General features: G+C 53.0%; 1 protein-coding gene across 1 annotated transcript in view; it reads left to right on the forward strand.

Annotated features, from left to right (window-relative positions):
- Positions 1-18902, forward strand: part of sema3gb (sema domain, immunoglobulin domain (Ig), short basic domain, secreted, (semaphorin) 3Gb) — a 105948-nt gene that overhangs the window by 35390 nt on the left and 51656 nt on the right. Inside the window, exons 12-14 of the mRNA XM_041181432.1 lie at positions 1396-1618; positions 2360-2448; positions 5178-5219. Coding sequence (XP_041037366.1) covers positions 1396-1618; positions 2360-2448; positions 5178-5219 — 354 coding nt within the window. The remainder of the gene's footprint in view (positions 1-1395; positions 1619-2359; positions 2449-5177; positions 5220-18902) is intronic.

Genomic DNA, 18902 nt, shown 5'->3' on the forward strand with positions numbered 1-18902 from the left:
CGCTGTCGGAGGGTCAGCGCTGAGGGAGCGCAGCACTGTTGGAGGGTCAGTGCTGAGGGAGCGCCGCACTGTCAGAGGGTCAGTACTGAGGGAGCACCGCACTGTCGGAGGGTCAGTACTGAGGGAGCGCCGCACTGTCGGAGGGTCAGTGCTGAGGGAGCGCCGCACTGTCGGAGGGTCAGTGCTGAGGGAGCGCCGCGCTGTCGGAGGGTCAGTGCTGAGGGAGCGCTGCACTGTCGGAGGGTCAGTGCTGAGGGAGCGACGCGCTGTCGGAGGGTCAGTGCTGAGGGAGCGCCGCGCTGTCGGAGGGTCAGTGCTGAGGGAGCGCCGCACTGTGGGAGGGTCAGTGCTGAGGGAGCGCCGCACTGTCGGAGAGTCAGTGCTGAGGGAGCGCTGCACTGTCAGGTGGAACCTGTGTATATTGTTTAATAACATGGGGAGCAGAGCTGTGCACAGTGCTCCCATGTGTGATGTAATCAAAGTTCGAAACAAGTTTGACATAAATTCCCTCTTTGTTATTCGATCAGTCTAGAACTGAAGGCAGGTTTTGTTTTGCTTTCTATTCTTGCTGCTTTTAACTGCACTGTTCATTGTTAGGATTTGGTGACTCCTCGAGCGCTGACCGACTCTGCAATGTGGAGAAATGCCTCCATCTAGTGGCCCACCTATCCAATACCTCAAGAAGCTGGACACCGTCCAGGACAAAGCAGCCCCCGCTCGATCGGCTCCCCCATCCACAAACACTCACTCCCCCCACCACCGACGCACAGGGGCAGCACAGTGTGTGTACCATCTACAAGATGCACTGCAGCAACTCGCCAAGGCTCCTTCGACAGCGCCGCCCAAACCCACCACCTCTACCACCTAGTGTGTACTCATTGGGGTTTAGAAGGATGAGAGGTGACCTTATTGAAGCATATAAGATTCTTAGGAGGCTTGACAGGGTGGATGCTGAGCGGTTGTTCCCTCTTGCAGGAGAGTCTAGGACCAGCGGGCATAATTTCAGGGTAAGGAGGCACCCATTTAAAACAGAGACGAGGAGGGATGTCTTCTCTCAGAGGGTGGTCAGTCTGTGGAATTCTCTCTTCCCCCCCCTCCCAAAGAGAGCAGCGGAGGTTGGGTCACTGAATATATTCAAGGGCCGAGTGAGACAGATTTCTCATCGACGAGGCCCCCCCGCCCGCCCCCCCCCCCGACCCCAAATGGGATCAGCTATGATCTTAGCGATCCGGGGTGGGGGAAGCAGGCTCGATGAGTGGGGGGTGAGGAGGGGGAGGCGGGCAACCCACGGCACTCCCACTCCGGCTTCCGAGTTGGGGGGGTTGTGGGGGGGGGGGGGGGGGGGCGCCTTTTGAAGTTGCCGAGTCAAACTGTGGGATCTTCCTCTGCCCGCAGTGCCCGGGGGGGTCCTTCACCCCCGGGATGGCGACGACCAGGGATTATCCGGACGAGGTGACACACTTTATCCGCTCGCACCCTCTGATGTACAACCCTGTGTACCCGCTCCACCGGCAGCCTCTGGTCATTCGCACCAACGTGGATTATAAGTTCACCACCATCACCGTGGACCAGGTGGACGCAGTCGACGGCCGCTACCCGGTGCTGTTCCTCGGGACAGGTAGGCCCTGAGAGCGCTCGGGGTGGGGGTAACTGTCCCCACACGGCAACTACTGGAGGGAGAGCCGGGGGGGGGGGGGGGGAGAGGGGGTGAGGGGGGTGGGGGAGGGGAGGGGGGCCTTTATTTATCCCCAACCCCCACCGACTAACATCACATATATATAAGAACCAGAGGGGGCTGGGTCATTATCATTGTGGGATCTTGCTGTGCAGATATCCCCCACCCTCCACCAAACCCCCATTCACTGGGCGTCAGGAGGAATCGATTGGAATTTCGGGAGCTCCGTGAGCGCCCCCCCCCCCCCCCCTGCCCCCCACCCACCTCCCCGGGCTATTCGGCTAAGGGAGCCATCACCGCGCAGGCAATGGGCTGCACCCGGTGTGGAGAGCCCCCCCCGGCTACTGACCGGTATCGCTGGGTGCTGATCGGCGGAGGGGTTGGGGTGCCTGGTGGGGGAGGGGTTGGGGTGTGTGGTGGGGGTGGGGGTGAGTGGGGGGGCTTGGTATGTAGGCTGCCCTAATGCACCCCCCTCCCCCCCCCCCCACCCTTCCCTGACCTGGCGGGGGGATCGAGCCTACACCCACCCCCTGAAGCACAGCTCAGCGGGGAAGGGGGTGGGACCTTTGGATACTCCCTGGGCCGCGTGTGTTGGGGTCTGGACCACTGGGAGGCGCTCAGGGGGCGGAGCGGACTGGCCGCATTGTCTGACAGCCTGTGCTTGGCTTTCTCTCTCTGTTACAGACCGGGGCACCGTGCAGAAGGTTATTGTGCTACCCAAGGGTGATCAGGAGATTGAAGAGCTCACACTGGAGGAGGTGCAGGTTTTCAGGGTAAGAGAAATAGTCTTTTCATAGAATTTGTCCCTGGAATTTCCACAAGAGGGATGTGGGTGTCGCTGGCTGGGCCCAGCGTTTATTGCCCATCCCTAATTGCCCCCCCTTGAGAAGGTGGGTGGAGGGTGAGCCGCCTTCTTGAGCCGCTGCAGTCCCCGTGTGGTGTAGGTACACCCACCGCGCTGTTAGGGAGGGAGTTCCAGGATTGTATCCCGTATGGTGTAGGTACACCCACCGTGCTGTTAGGGAGGGAGTTCCAGGATTGTGTCCGTGTGGTGTAGGTACACCCACCGTGCTGTTAGGGAGGGAGTTCCAGGATTGTGTCCCCGTGTGGTGTAAGTACACCCACCGCGCTGTTAGGGAGGGAGTTCCAGGATTGTGTCCCCGTGTGGTGTAGGTACACCCACCGCGCTGTTAGGGAGAGAGTTCCAGGATTGTGTCCCCGTGTGGTGTAGGTACACCCACCGTGCTGTTAGGGAGGGAGTTCCAGGATTGTGTCCGTGTGGTGTAAGTACACCCACCGCGCTGTTAGGGAGGGAGTTCCAGGATTGTGTCCCCGTGTGGTGTAGGTACACCCACCGCGCTGTTAGGGAGAGAGTTCCAGGATTGTGTCCCCGTGTGGTGTAGGTACACCCACCGTGCTGTTAGGGAGGGAGTTCCAGGATTGTGTCCGTGTGGTGTAGGTACACCCACCGCGCTGTTAGAGAGGGAGTTCCAGGATTGTGTCCGTGTGGTGTAGGTACACCCACCGTGCTGTTAGGGAGAGAGTTCCAGGATTGTGTCCCCGTGTGGTGTAGGTACACCCACCGTGCTGTTAGGGAGGGAGTTCCAGGATTGTGTCCGTGTGGTGTAGGTACACCCACCGCGCTGTTAGAGAGGGAGTTCCAGGATTGTGTCCGTGTGGTGTAGGTACACCCACCGTGCTGTTAGGGAGAGAGTTCCAGGATTGTGTCCGTGTGGTGTAAGTACACCCACCGTGCTGTTAGGGAGGGAGTTCCAGGATTGTGTCCGTGTGGTGTAGGTACACCCACCGTGCTGTTAGGGAGGGAGTTCCAGGATTGTGTCCGTGTGGTGTAGGTACACCCACCGTGCTGTTAGGGAGAGAGTTCCAGGATTGTGTCCGTGTGGTGTAGGTACACCCACCGTGCTGTTAGGGAGGGAGTTCCAGGATTGTGTCCGTGTGGTGTAGGTACACCCACCGCGCTGTTAGGGAGGGAGTTCCAGGATTGTCCCCGTGTGGTGTAGGTACACCCACCGTGCTGTTAGGGAGGGAGTTCCAGGATTGTGTCCCCGTGTGGTGTAGGTACACCCACCGCGCTGTTAGGGAGGGAGTTCCAGGATTGTGTCCGTGTGGTGTATGTACACCCACCGTGCTGTTAGGGAGGGAGTTCCAGGATTGTGTCCCCGTGTGGTGTAGGTACACCCACCGTGCTGTTAGGGAGGGAGTTCCAGGATTGTGTCCGTGTGGTGTAGGTACACCCACCGTGCTGTTAGGGAGGGAGTTCCAGGATTGTGTCCGTGTGGTGTAGGTACACCCACCGTGCTGTTAGGGAGGGAGTTCCAGGATTGTGTCCCCGTGTGGTGTAGGTACACCCACCGTGCTGTTAGGGAGGGGGTTCCAGGATTGTGTCCGTGTGGTGTAGGTACACCCACCGCGCTGTTAGGGAGGGAGTTCCAGGATTGTGTCCATGTGGTGTAGGTACACCCACCGTGCTGTTAGGGAGGGAGTTCCAGGATTGTGTCCCCGTGTGGTGTAGGTACACCCACCGCGCTGTTAGGGAGGGGGTTCCAGGATTGTGTCCGTGTGGTGTAGGTACACCCACCGTGCTGTTAGGGAGGGAGTTCCAGGATTGTGTCCGTGTGGTGTAGGTACACCCACCGCGCTGTTAGGGAGGGGGTTCCAGGATTGGGTCCGTGTGGTGTAGGTACACCCACCGTGCTGTTAGGGAGGGAGTTCCAGGATTGTGTCCGTGTGGTGTAGGTACACCCACCGTGCTGTTAGGGAGGGAGTTCCAGGATTGTGTCCCGTGTGGTGTAGGTACACCCACCGTGCTGTTAGGGAGGGAGTTCCAGGATTTTGACCCAGCGACAGTGAAGGAACGGCCGATATATTTCCAAGTCGGGATGGTGAGGGGCTCGGAGGGGAACATGCAGGTGGTGGGTGTTCCCCATGTGTCTGCTGCCCTTGTCCTTCTAGATGGTAGAGGTGGTGGGTTTGGGCGGCGCTGTCGAAGCAGCCTTGGCGAGTTGCTGCAGTGCATCTTGTAGATGGTACACACACTGCTGCCCCTGTGCGTCGGTGGTGGAGGGAGTGAATGTTTGTGGATGGGGTGTCGATCAAGCGGGGGCTGCTTTGTCCTGGACGGTGTCGAGCTTCTCGAGTGTTGTGGGAGCCACACTCATCCAGGCAAGTGGGGAGTGTCCCATCACACTCCTGACTTGTGCCTTGTAGATGGTGGACAGACTTTGGGGGGAGTCAGGAGGTGAGTTACTCTCCGCAGGATTCCCAGCCTCTGAGCTGCTCTTGTAGCCACAGTGTTTATATGGCTGGGTCCAGTTCAGATACTGAACTCAGGAATTCAGGAGGAGTGACAGAGTCGGAGAGGGGGGATCAGGGGGACAGGCACTCGAGGTGCTGATCCGTGGGGTGGGGGTAGAAGGTGCCAACTTGGGGAGATCAGTAAAATAAATTCCTTCATGTCTTCTACTCTTTTTAACATTTTCAGTACCCGGCGGCTGTCAAAACGATGAAAATCTCCTCGAAACGGGTAAGGAGAGGCTTCGAGTAACGGGGGAGAGGTAGCGAAAGGGTTAAACAGGGAGAGGGCGGAAAACTCAGCTTAACTGGCGCCCGTTCCCACCTCAGCAAGTCCCAGAGCACTTCTCGCCAACCGAGCAGGTTTCCTGTGCAGTCAGTGCCTCAGTGTCAGGAAAATGGGAGACACGTCAGGTACAGCAAGAACCTACAGTGTACAGATATCTCCTGAGAGAGAGGGACTGAGAGACACCAGTCAGTGTACAGATATCTCCCTGAGAGAGAGGGACTGAGAGACACCAGTCAGTGTAGAGATATCTCCCTGAGAGAGAGGGACTGAGAGACACCAGTCAGTGTACAGATATCTCCCTGAGAGAGAGAGGGACTGAGAGACACCAGTCAGTGTACAGATATCTCCTTGGGAGAGGGGACTGAGAGACACCAGTCAGTGTACAGATATCTCCCTGAGAGAGAGAGGGACTGAGGGACACCAGTCAGTGTACTGATATCTCCCTGAGAGAGAGGGACTGAGAGACACCAGTCAGTGTAGTGATATCTCCCTGAGAGAGAGAGGGACAGAGAGACACCAGTCAGTGTACAGATATCTCCCTGAGAGAGACTGAGAGGCACCAGTCAGTGTACAGATATCTCCCTGAGAGAGACTGAGAGACACCAGTCAGTGTACAGATATCTCCCTGAGAGAGAGGGACTGAGAGACACCAGTCAGTGTACTGATATCTCTCTGAGAGAGAGAGGGACAGAGAGACACCAGTCAGTGTACTGATATCTCTCTGAGAGAGAGAGGGACTGAGAGGCACCAGTAGGTATACAGATATCTCCCTGAGAGAGAGAGGGACTGAGACACACCAGTCAGTGTACAGATATCTCCCTGAGAGAGAGAGGGACTGAGAGACACCAGTCAGTGTACAGATATCTCCCTGAGAGAGAGGAACTGAGACACACCAGTCAGTGTACAGATATCTCCCTGAGAGAGATAGGGACGGAGAGACACCAGTCAGTGTAGAGATATCTCCCTGAGAGAGAGGGGACTGAGAGACACCAGTCAGTGTATTGATATCTCCCTGAGAGAGAGATAGGGACTGAGAGACACCAGTCAGTGTACAGATATCTTCCTGAGAGAGAGATAGGGACTGAGAGACACTAGTCAGTGTACAGATATCTCGCTGAGAGAGAGGGGACTGAGAGACACCAGTCAGTGTACTGATATCTCCCTGAGAGAGAGGGACAAAGAGACACCAGTCAGTGTACAGATATCTTCCTGAGAGAGAGATAGGGACTGAGAGACACCGGTCAGTGTACAGATATCTCCCTGAGAGAGAGATAGGGACTGAGAGACACCAGTCAGTGTACAGATATCTCCCTGAGAGAGAGAGGGACTGAGAGACACCAGTCAGTGTACAGATATCTCCCTGAGAGAGAGAGGGACAGAGAGACACCAGTCAGTGTACAGATATCTCCCTGAGTGAGAGAGAGGAACTGAGTGACTCCAGTCAGTGTACAGATATCACCCTGAGAGAATGAGAGGTACTGAGAGACACCGGTCAGTGCACAGATATCTCCCTGAGAGAGTGAGAGGTACTGAGACACACCAGTCAGTGTACAGATATCTCCCTGAGAGAGAGAGGGACTGAGAGACACCAGTCAGTGTACAGATATCTCCCTGAGAGAGAGGGGTCTGAGAGACACCAGTCAGTGTACTGATATCTCCCTGAGAGAGAGATAGGGACTGAGAGACACCAGTCAGTGTACAGATATCTCCCTGAGAAAGAGAGGGACTGAGAGACACCAGTCAGTGTACACATATCTCCCTGAGAGAGAGAGAGGGACTGAGAGACACAAGTCAGTGTACAGATATCTCCCTGAGAGAGAGAGGGGACTGAGAGACACCAGTCAGTGTACAGATATCTCCCTGAGAGAGAGAGGGGACTGAGAGACGCCAGTCAGTGTACAGATATCTCCCTGAGAGAGAGAGAGGGACTGAGAGACACCAGTCAGTGTAGAGATATCTCCCTGAGAGAGAGAGGGACTGAGAGACACCAGTCAGTGTACAGATATCTCCCTGAGAGAGAGGGGACTGAGAGACGCCAGTCAGTGTACAGATATCTCCCTGAGAGAGAGAGAGGGACTGAGAGACACCAGTCAGTGTAGAGATATCTCCCTGAGAGAGAGGGGACTGAGAGACACCAGTCAGTGTACAGATGTCTCCCTGAGAGAGAGGGACTGAGATACACCAGTCAGTGTACAGATGTCTCCCTGAGAGAGAGGGGACTGAGAGACACCAGTCAGTGTAGAGATATCTCCCTGAGAGAGACGGGACTGAGAGACACCAGTCAGTGTACAGATATCTCCCTGAGAGAGAGAGGGGACTGAGAGACACCAGTCAGTGTACAGATATCTCCCTGAGAGAGAGAGAGGGACTGAGAGACACCAGTCAGTGTAGAGATATCTCCCTGAGAGAGAGAGACTGAGAGACACCAGTCAGTGTACAGATATCTCCCTGAGAGAGAGGGGACTGAGAGACACCAGTCAGTGTACAGATATCTTCCTGAGAGAGAGGGACTGAGAGACACCAGTCAGTGTAGAGATATCTCCCTGAGAGAGAGGGGACTGAGAGACACCAGTCAGTGTACAGATATCTCCCTGAGAGAGAGGGGACTGAGAGACACCAGTCAGTGTACAGATATCTCCCTGAGAGAGAGGGACTGAGAGACACCATTCAGTGTACACATATCTCCCTGAGAGAGAGGGGACTGAGAGACACCAGTCAGTGTACAGATATCTCCCCGAGAGAGAGAGGGGACTGAGAGAATCCAGTTAGTGTACAGATATCTCCCTGAGAGAGAGGGGACTGAGAGACACCAGTCAGTGTACAGATACCTCCCTGAGAGAGAGGGGAATGAGAGACACCAGTCATTGTAGAGATATCTCCCTGAGAGAGAAGGGACTGAGAGACACCAGTCAGTGTACAGATATCTCCCTGAGAGAGAGGGGACTGAGAGACACCAGTCAGTGTACAGATATCTCCGTGAGAGAGAGAGACTGAGAGACACCAGGCAGTGTACAGATATCTCCCTGAGAGAGAGGGGACTGAGAGACACCAGTCAGTGTGCAGATATCTCCCTGAGAGAGAGGGACTGAGAGACACCAGTCAGTGTACGGATATCTCCCTGAGAGAGAGGTGACTGAGAGACACCAGTCAGTGTACAGATATCTCCCTGAGTGAGAGGTGACTGAGAGACACCAGTCAGTGTACAGATATCTCTCTGAGAGAGGGGTCTGTGAGACACCAGTCAGTGTACAGATATCTCCCTGAGAGAGAGAGGGACTGAGAGACACCAGTCAGTGTGCAGATATCTCCCTCAGAGCGAGGTGACTCAGAGACACCAGTCAGTATTCAGATATCTCCCTGAGAGAGAGAGGGGACTGAGACACACCAGAAAGTGTACAGATATCTCCCTGAGACAGAGAGGGGACTGAGACACACCAGTCAGTGTACAGATATCTCCCTGAGAGGGGACTGAGAGACACCAGTCAGTGTACAGATATCTCCTTGGGAGAGGGGACTGAGAGACACCAGTCAGTGTACAGATATCTCCCTGAGAGAGAGAGGGATTGAGAGACACCAGTCAGTGCACAGATATCTCACTGAGAGTGAGGGGACTGAGAGACACCAGTCAGTGTACAGATATCTCCCTGAGAGAGAGAGGGACTGAGGGACACCAGTCAGTGTACTGATATCTCCCTGAGAGAGAGGGACTGAGAGACACCAGTCAGTGTAGTGATATCTCCCTGAGAGAGAGAGGGACAGAGAGACACCAGTCAGTGTACAGATATCTCCCTGAGAGAGACTGAGAGACACCAGTCAGTGTACAGATATCTCCCTGAGAGAGACTGAGAGACACCAGTCAGTGTACAGATATCTCCCTGAGAGAGAGGGACTGAGAGACACCAGTCAGTGTACTGATATCTCTCTGAGAGAGAGAGGGACAGAGAGACACCAGTCAGTGTACTGATATCTCTCTGAGAGAGAGAGGGACTGTGAGACACCAGTCAGTGTACAGATATCTCCCTGACAGAGAGAGCGACTGAGACACACCAGTCAGTGTTCTGATATCTCCCTGAGAGAGAGAGGGACTGAGAGACACCAGTCAGTGTACAGATATCTCCCTGTGAGAGAGGAACTGAGAGGCAACAGTCAGCGTTCAGATATCTCCCTGAGAGAGAGAGGGGTCTGAGAGACACCAGTCAGTGTAGAGATATCTCCCTGAGAGAGAGGGGACTGAGAGACACCAGTCAGTGTATTGATATCTCCCTGAGAGAGAGATAGGGACTGAGAGACACCAGTCAGTGTACAGATATCTTCCTGAGAGAGAGATAGGGACTGAGAGACACCAGTCAGTGTACAGATATCTCGCTGAGAGAGAGGGGACTGAGAGACATCAGTCAGTGTACTGATATCTCCCTGAGAGAGAGGGACAAAGAGACACCAGTCAGTGTACAGATATCTTCCTGAGAGAGAGATAGGGACTGAGAGACACCGGTCAGTGTACAGATATCTCCCTGAGAGAGAGATAGGGACTGAGAGACACCAGTCAGTGTACAGATATCTCCCTGAGAGAGAGGGACTGAGAGACACCAGTCAGTGTACAGATATCTCCCTGAGAGAGAGGGACTGAGTGACACCAGTCAGTGTACAGATATCTTCCTAAGAGAGAGGGACTGAGAGACACCAGTCAGTGTACAGATATCTCCCTGAGAGAGAGGGACTGAGAGACACCAGTCAGTGTACAGATATCTCCCTGAGAGAGAGGGGACTGAGAGACACCAGTCAGTGTACAGATATCTCCATGAGAGAGAGGGGACTGAGAGACACCAGTCAGTGTAGAGATATCTCCCTGAGAGAGAAGGGACTGAGAGACACCAGTCAGTGTACAGATATCTCCCTGAGAGAGAGGGACTGAGAGACACCAGTCAGTGTACAGATATCTCCCTTAGAGAGAGGGACTGAGAGACACCAGTCAGTGTAGAGATATCTCCCTGAGAAAGACGGGACTGAGAGACACCAGTCAGTGTACAGATATCTCCCTGAGAGAGAGGGGACTGAGAGACACCAGTCAGTGTAGAGATATCTCCCTGAGAGAGAGAGGGACTGAGAGACACCAGTCAGTGTACAGATATCTCCCTGAGAGAGAGGGACTGAGAGACACCAGTCAGTGTAGAGATATCTCCCTGAGAGAGAGGGACTGAGAGACACCTGTCAGTGTACTGATATCTCCCTGTGAGAGAGGGGGACTGAGAGACACCAGTCAGTGTACAGATGTCTCCCTGAGAGAGAGGGGACTGAGAGACACCAGTCAGTGTACAGATATCTCCCTGAGAGAGAGGGGACTGAGAGACACCAGTCAGTATACAGATATCTCCCTGAGAGGGAGGGACTGAGAGACACCAGTCAGTGTAGAGATATCTCCCTGAGAGAGAGGGACTGAGAGACACAAGTCAGTGTACAGATATCTCCCTGAGAGAGAGGGGACTGAGAGACACCAGTCAGTGTAGAGATATCTTCCTGAGAGAGAGGGACTGAGAGCCACCAGTCAGTGTAGAGATATCTCCCTGAGAGAGAGGGGACTGAGAGACACAAGTCAGTGTACAGATATCTCCCTGAGAGAGAGGGGACTGAGAGACACCAGTCAGTGTACAGATATCTCCCTGAGAGAGAGGGACTGAGAGACACCATTCAGTGTAGAGATATCTCCCTGAGAGAGAGGGGACTGAGAGACACCAGTCATTGTAGAGATATCTCCCTGAGAGAGACGGGACTGAGAGACACCAGTCAGTGTACAGACATCTCCCTGAGAGAGAGGGGACTGAGAGACACCAGTCAGTGTACAGATATCTTCCTGAGAGAGAGGGACTGAGAGACACCAGTCAGTGTAGAGATATCTCCCTGAGAGAGAGGGGACTGAGAGACACCAGTCAGTGTACAGATATCTCCCTGAGAGAGAGAGGGACTGAGAGACACCAGTCAGTGTACAGATATCTCCTTGGGAGAGGGGACTGAGAGACACCAGTCAGTGTACAGATATCTCCCTGAGAGAGAGAGGGATTGAGAGACACCAGTCAGTGCACAGATATCTCACTGAGAGTGAGGGGACTGAGAGACACCAGTCAGTGTACAGATATCTCCCTGAGAGAGAGAGGGACTGAGGGACACCAGTCAGTGTACTGATATCTCCCTGAGAGAGAGGGACTGAGAGACACCAGTCAGTGTAGTGATATCTCCCTGAGAGAGAGAGGGACAGAGAGACACCAGTCAGTGTACAGATATCTCCCTGAGAGAGACTGAGAGGCACCAGTCAGTGTACAGATATCTCCCTGAGAGAGACTGAGAGACACCAGTCAGTGTACAGATATCTCCCTGAGAGAGAGGGACTGAGAGACACCAGTCAGTGTACTGATATCTCTCTGAGAGAGAGAGGGACAGAGAGACACCAGTCAGTGTACTGATATCTCTCTGAGAGAGAGAGGGACTGAGAGGCACCAGTAGGTGTACAGATATCTCCCTGAGAGAGAGAGGGACTGAGACACACCAGTCAGTGTACAGATATCTCCCTGAGAGAGAGAGGGACTGAGAGACACCAGTCAGTGTACAGATATCTCCCTGAGAGAGGGAGACTGAGACACACCAGTCAGTGTACAGATATCTCCCTGAGAGAGAGAGGGACGGAGAGACACCAGTCAGTATACAGATATCTCCCTGAGAGAGAGGGGACTGAGAGACACCAGTCAGTGTATTGATATCTCCCTGAGAGAGAGATAGGGACTGAGAGACACCAGTCAGTGTACAGATATCTTCCTGAGAGAGAGATAGGGACTGAGAGACACTAGTCAGTGTACAGATATCTCGCTGAGAGAGAGGGGACTGAGAGACACCAGTCAGTGTACTGATATCTCCCTGAGAGAGAGGGACAAAGAGACACCAGTCAGTGTACAGATATCTTCCTGAGAGAGAGATAGGGACTGAGAGACACCGGTCAGTGTACAGATATCTCCCTGAGAGAGAGATAGGGACTGAGAGACACCAGTCAGTGTACAGATATCTCCCTGAGAGAGAGAGGGACTGAGAGACACCAGTCAGTGTACAGATATCTCCCTGAGAGAGAGAGGGACAGAGAGACACCAGTCAGTGTACAGATATCTCCCTGAGAGAGAGAGGGACTGAGACACACCAGTGTACAGATATCTCCCTGAGCGAGAGAGGGACTGAGAGACACCAGTCAGTGTACAGATATCTCCCTGAGAGAGAGAGGGACTGAGACACACCAGTCAGTGTACAGATATCTCCCTGAGAGAGAGAGGGACTGAGAGACACCAGTCAGTGTACAGATATCTCCCTGAGAGAGAGGGGTCTGAGAGACACCAGTCAGTGTACTGATATCTCCCTGAGAGAGAGATAGGGACTGAGAGACACCAGTCAGTGTACAGATATCTCCCTGAGAAAGAGAGGGACTGAGAGACACCAGTCAGTGTACACATATCTCCCTGAGAGAGAGAGAGGGACTGAGAGACACCAGTCAGTGTACAGATATCTCCCTGAGAGAGAGAGGGGACTGAGAGACACCAGTCAGTGTACAGATATCTCCCTGAGAGAGAGAGGGGACTGAGAGACGCCAGTCAGTGTACAGATATCTCCCTGAGAGAGAGAGAGGGACTGAGAGACACCAGTCAGTGTAGAGATATCTCCCTGAGAGAGAGAGGGACTGAGAGACACCAGTCAGTGTACAGATATCTCCCTGAGAGAGAGGGGACTGAGAGACGCCAGTCAGTGTACAGATATCTCCCTGAGAGAGAGAGAGGGACTGAGAGACACCAGTCAGTGTAGAGATATCTCCCTGAGAGAGAGGGGACTGAGAGACACCAGTCAGTGTACAGATGTCTCCCTGAGAGAGAGGGACTGAGAGACACCAGTCAGTGTACAGATGTCTCCCTGAGAGAGAGGGGACTGAGAGACACCAGTCAGTGTAGAGATATCTCCCTGAGAGAGACGGGACTGAGAGACACCAGTCAGTGTACAGATATCTCCCTGAGAGAGAGAGGGGACTGAGAGACACCAGTCAGTGTACAGATATAACTCAGAGAGAGAGAGGGACTGTGAGACACCAGTCAGTGTAGAGATATCTCCCTGAGAGAGAGATTGACTGAGAGAAACCAGTCAGTGTACAGATACTTCCCTGAGAGAGAAAGGGGACTGAGAGACACCAGTCAGTGTACAGATATCTTCCTGAGAGAGAGGGACTGAGAGACACCAGTCAGTGTAGAGATATCTCCCTGAGAGAGAGGGGACTGAGAGACACCAGTCAGTGTACAGATATCTCCCTGAGAGAGAGGGGACTGAGAGACACCAGTCAGTGTACAGATATCTCCCTGAGAGAGAGGGACTGAGAGACACCATTCAGTGTACACATATCTCCCTGAGAGAGAGAGAGGGACTGAGAGACACCAGTCAGTGTACAGATATCTCCCTGAGAGAGAGAGGGGACTGAGAGACACCAGTCAGTGTACAGATATCTCCCTGAGAGAGAGGGGACTGAGAGACACCAGTCAGTGTACAGATATCTCCCTGAGAGAGAGGGGACTGAGAGACACCAGTCATTGTAGAGATATCTCCCTGAGAGAGACGGGACTGAGAGACACCAGTCAGTGTACAGATATCTCCCTGAGAGAGAGGGGACTGAGAGACACCAGTCAGTGTACAGATATCTTCCTGAGAGAGAGGGACTGAGAGACACCAGTCAGTGTAGAGATATCTCCCTGAGAGAGAGGGGACTGAGAGACACCAGTCAGTGTGCAGATATCTCCCTGAGAGAGAGGGACTGAGAGACACCAGTCAGTGTACGGATATCTCCCTGAGAGAGAGGTGACTGAGAGACACCAGTCAGTGTACAGATATCTCCCTGAGTGAGAGGTGACTGAGAGACACCAGTCAGTGTACAGATATCTCTCTGAGAGAGGGGTCTGTGAGACACCAGTCAGTGTACAGATATCTCCCTGAGAGAGAGAGGGACTGAGAGACACCAGTCAGTGTAGAGATATCTCCCTGAGAGTGAGGGGACTGATACACCCCAGTCAGTGTACAGTTATCTCCCTGAGAGAGAGAGGGGACTGAAACACACCAGTCAGTGTACAGATATCTCCCTGAGAGAGAGAGGGGACTGAGACACACCAGTCAGTGTACAGATATCTCCCTGAGAGGGGACTGAGAGACACCAGTCAGTGTACAGATATCTCCTTGGGAGAGGGGACTGAGAGACACCAGTCAGTGTACAGATATCTCCCTGAGAGAGAGAGGGATTGAGAGACACCAGTCAGTGCACAGATATCTCACTGAGAGTGAGGGGACTGAGAGACACCAGTCAGTGTACAGATATCTCCCTGAGAGAGAGAGGGACTGAGGGACACCAGTCAGTGTACTGATATCTCCCTGAGAGAGAGGGACTGAGAGACACCAGTCAGTGTAGTGATATCTCCCTGAGAGAGAGAGGGACAGAGAGACACCAGTCAGTGTACAGATATCTCCCTGAGAGAGACTGAGAGACACCAGTCAGTGTACAGATATCTCCCTGAGAGAGACTGAGAGACACCAGTCAGTGTACAGATATCTCCCTGAGAGAGAGGGACTGAGAGACACCAGTCAGTGTACTGATATCTCTCTGAGAGAGAGAGGGACAGAGAGACACCAGTCAGTGTACTGATATCTCTCTGAGAGAGAGAGGGACTGAGAGGCACCAGTAGGTGTACAGATATCTCCCTGAGAGAGAGAGGGACTGAGACACACCAGTCAGTGTACAGATATCTCCCTGCGAGAGAGAGGGACTGAGAGACACCAGTCAGTGTACAGATATCTCCCTGAGAGAGAGGAACTGAGACACACCAGTCAGTGTACAGGTATCTCCCTGAGAGAGATAGGGACGGAGAGACACCAGTCAGTGTAGAGATATCTCCCTGAGAGAGAGGGGACTGAGAGACACCAGTCAGTGTATTGATATCTCCCTGAGAGAGAGATAGGGACTGAGAGACACCAGTCAGTGTACAGATATCTTCCTGAGAGAGAGATAGGGACTGAGAGACACCAGTCAGTGTACAGATATCTCGCTGAGAGAGAGGGGACTGAGAGACATCAGTCAGTGTACTGATATCTCCCTGAGAGAGAGGGACAAAGAGACACCAGTCAGTGTACAGATATCTTCCTGAGAGAGAGATAGGGACTGAGAGACACCGGTCAGTGTACAGATATCTCCCTGAGAGAGAGATAGGGACTGAGAGACACCAGTCAGTGTACAGATATCTCCCTGAGAGAGAGGGACTGAGAGACACCAGTCAGTGTACAGATATCTCCCTGAGAGAGAGGGACTGAGTGACACCAGTCAGTGTACAGATATCTTCCTAAGAGAGAGGGACTGAGAGACACCAGTCAGTGTACAGATATCTCCCTGAGAGAGAGGAACTGAGAGACACCAGTCAGTGTACAGATATCTCCCTGAGAGAGAGGGGACTGAGAGACACCAGTCAGTGTACAGATATCTCCATGAGAGAGAGGGGACTGAGAGACACCAGTCAGTGTAGAGATATCTCCCTGAGAGAGAAAGGGACTGAGAGACACCAGTCAGTGTACAGATATCTCCCTGAGAGAGAGGGACTGAGAGACACCAGTCAGTGTACAGATATCTCCCTTAGAGAGAGGGACTGAGAGACACCAGTCAGTGTAGAGATATCTCCCTGAGAAAGACGGGACTGTGAGACACCAGTCAGTGTACAGATATCTCCCTGAGAGAGAGGGGACTGAGAGACACCAGTCAGTGTAGAGATATCTCCCTGAGAGAGAGAGGGACTGAGAGACACCAGTCAGTGTACAGATATCTCCCTGAGAGAGAGGGACTGAGAGACACCAGTCAGTGTAGAGATATCTCCCTGAGAAAGACGGGACTGTGTGACACCAGTCAGTGTACAGATATCTCCCTGAGAGAGAGAGAGGGACTGAGAGACACCAGTCAGTGTACAGATATCTCCCTGAGAGAGAGGGAGGGACTGAGAGACACCAGTCAGTGTAGAGATATCTCCCTGAGAGAGAGGGGACTGAGAGTCACCAGTCAGTGTACAGATGTCTCCCTGAGAGAGAGGGACTGAGAGACACCAGTCAGTGTAGAGATATCTCCCTGAGAGAGAGGGGACCGACAGACACCAGTAAATGTACAGATATCTCCCTGAGAGAGAGAGGGGACTGAGAGACACCAGTCAGTGTACAGATATCTCCCTGAGAGAGAGGGGACTGAGAGACACCAGTCAGTGTACAGATATCTCCCTGAGAGAGAGGGGCTGAGAGACACCAGTCAGTGTACAGATATCTCCCTGAGAGAGAGAGGGACTGACAGACACCAGTCAGTGTACAGATATCTCCCTGAGAGAGAGAGGTTCTGAGAGACACCAGTCAGTGTAGAGATATCTCCCTGAGAGAGAGAGAGGGACTGAGAGACACCAGTCAGTGTACAGATATCTCCCTGAGAGAGAGGGACTGAGAGACACCAGTCAGTGTTCAGATATCTCCCTGAGAGAGGGGACTGAGAGACACCAGTCAGTGTACTGATATCTCCCTGGGAGAGGGGATTGAGAGACACCAGTCAGTGTACAGATATCTCCCTGAGAGAGACTGAGAGACACCAGTCAGTGTACAGATATCTCCCTGAGAGAGACTGAGAGACACCAGTCAGTGTACAGATATCTCCCTGAGAGAGACTGAGAGACACCAGTCAGTGTACTGATATCTCCCTGAGAGAGAGAGGGACAGAGAGACACCAGTCAGTGTACAGATATCTCCCTGAGAGAGACTGAGAGACACCAGTCAGTGTACAGATATCTCCCTGAGAGAGACTGAGAGACACCAGTCAGTGTACAGATATCTCCCTGAGACAGAGGGACTGAGAGACACCTGTCAGTGTAATGATATCTCCCTGAGAGAGAAAGAGGGACAGAGAGACACCAGTCAGTGTACAGATATCTCCCTGAGAGAGAAAGAGGGACAGAGAGACACCAGTCAGTGTACAGATATCTCCCTGAGAGAGACTGAGAGACACCAGTCAGTGTACAGATATCTCCCTGAGAGAGAGGGACTGAGAGACACCAGTCAGTGTACAGATATCTCCCTGAGAGAGAGGACTGAGAGACACCAGTCAGTGTACAGATATCTCCCTGAGATAGAGGGACTGAGAGACATCAGTCAGTGTACTGATATCTCCCTGACAGAGACTGAGAGACACCAGTCAGTGTACAGATATCTCCCTGAGAGAGACTGAGAGACACCAGTCAGTGTACAGATATCTCCCTGAGACAGAGGGACTGAGAGACACCAGTCAGTGTAATGATATCTCCCTGAGAGAGAAAGAGGGACAGAGAGACACCAGTCAGTGTACAGATATCTCCCTGAGAGAGAAAGAGGGACAGAGAGACACCAGTCAGTGTAGAGATATCTCCCTGAGAGAGAGGGACTGAGAGACACCAGTAAGTGCACAGATATCTCCTGAGAGGGGGACTGAGAGACACCAGTCAGTGTACTGATATCTCCCTGGGAGAGGGGACTAAGAGACACCAGTCAGTGTACAGATATCTCCCTGAGAGAGACTGAGAGACACCAGTCAGTGTACAGATATCTCCCTGAGAAAGACGGGACTGTGAGACACCAGTCAGTGTACAGATATCTCCATGAGAGAGAGGGGACTGAGAGACCCCAGTCAGTGTAGAGATATCTCCCTGAGAGAGAGAGGGACTGAGAGACACCAGTCAGTGTACAGATATCTCCCTGAGAGAGAGGGACTGAGAGACACCAGTCAGTGTTCGGATGTCTCCCTGAGAGAGAGGGACTGAGAGACACTGGTCAGTGTAGAGATATCTCCCTGAGAGAGAGGGGACCGACAGACACCAGTAAATGTACAGATATCTCCCTGATAGAGAGAGGGGACTGAGAGACACCAGTCAGTGTACAGATATCTCCCTGAGAGAGAGGGACTGAGAGACACCAGTCAGTGTACAGATATCTCCCTGAGAGAGAGGGACTGAGAGACACCAGTCAGTGTACAGATATCTCCCTGAGAGAGAGGGACTGAGAGACACCAGTCAGTGTACAGATATCTCCCTGAGAGAGAGGGGACTGAGAGACACCAGTCAGTGTACAGATATCTCCCTGAGAGAGAGAGGGACTGAGAGACACCAGTCAGTGTACAGATATCTCCCTGAGAAAGCGGACTGAGAGACACCAGTCAGTGTACTGATATCTCCCTGGGAGAGGGGACTGAGAGACACCAGTCAGTGTACAGATATCTCCCTGAGAGAGAGAGGGACTGAGAGACACCAGTCAGTGTACAGATATCTTCCTGAGAGAGAGATAGGGACTGAGAGACACCAGTCAGTGTACAGATATCTCCCTGAGAGAGAGGGACTGAGAGACACCAGTCAGTGTACTGATATCTCCCTGAGAAAGGGGACTGAGAGACACCAGTCAGTGTACAGATATCTCCCTGAGAGAGACTGAGAGACACCAGTCAGTGTACAGATATCTCCCTCTGAGAGAGAGGGACAGAGAGACATCAGTCAGTGTACTGATATCTCCCTGACAGAGACTGAGAGACAC

The sequence above is a fragment of the Carcharodon carcharias genome (genome assembly GCF_017639515.1).
Source record: "Carcharodon carcharias isolate sCarCar2 chromosome 35 unlocalized genomic scaffold, sCarCar2.pri SUPER_35_unloc_4, whole genome shotgun sequence".
NCBI classification, from domain to species: domain Eukaryota; kingdom Metazoa; phylum Chordata; class Chondrichthyes; order Lamniformes; family Lamnidae; genus Carcharodon; species Carcharodon carcharias.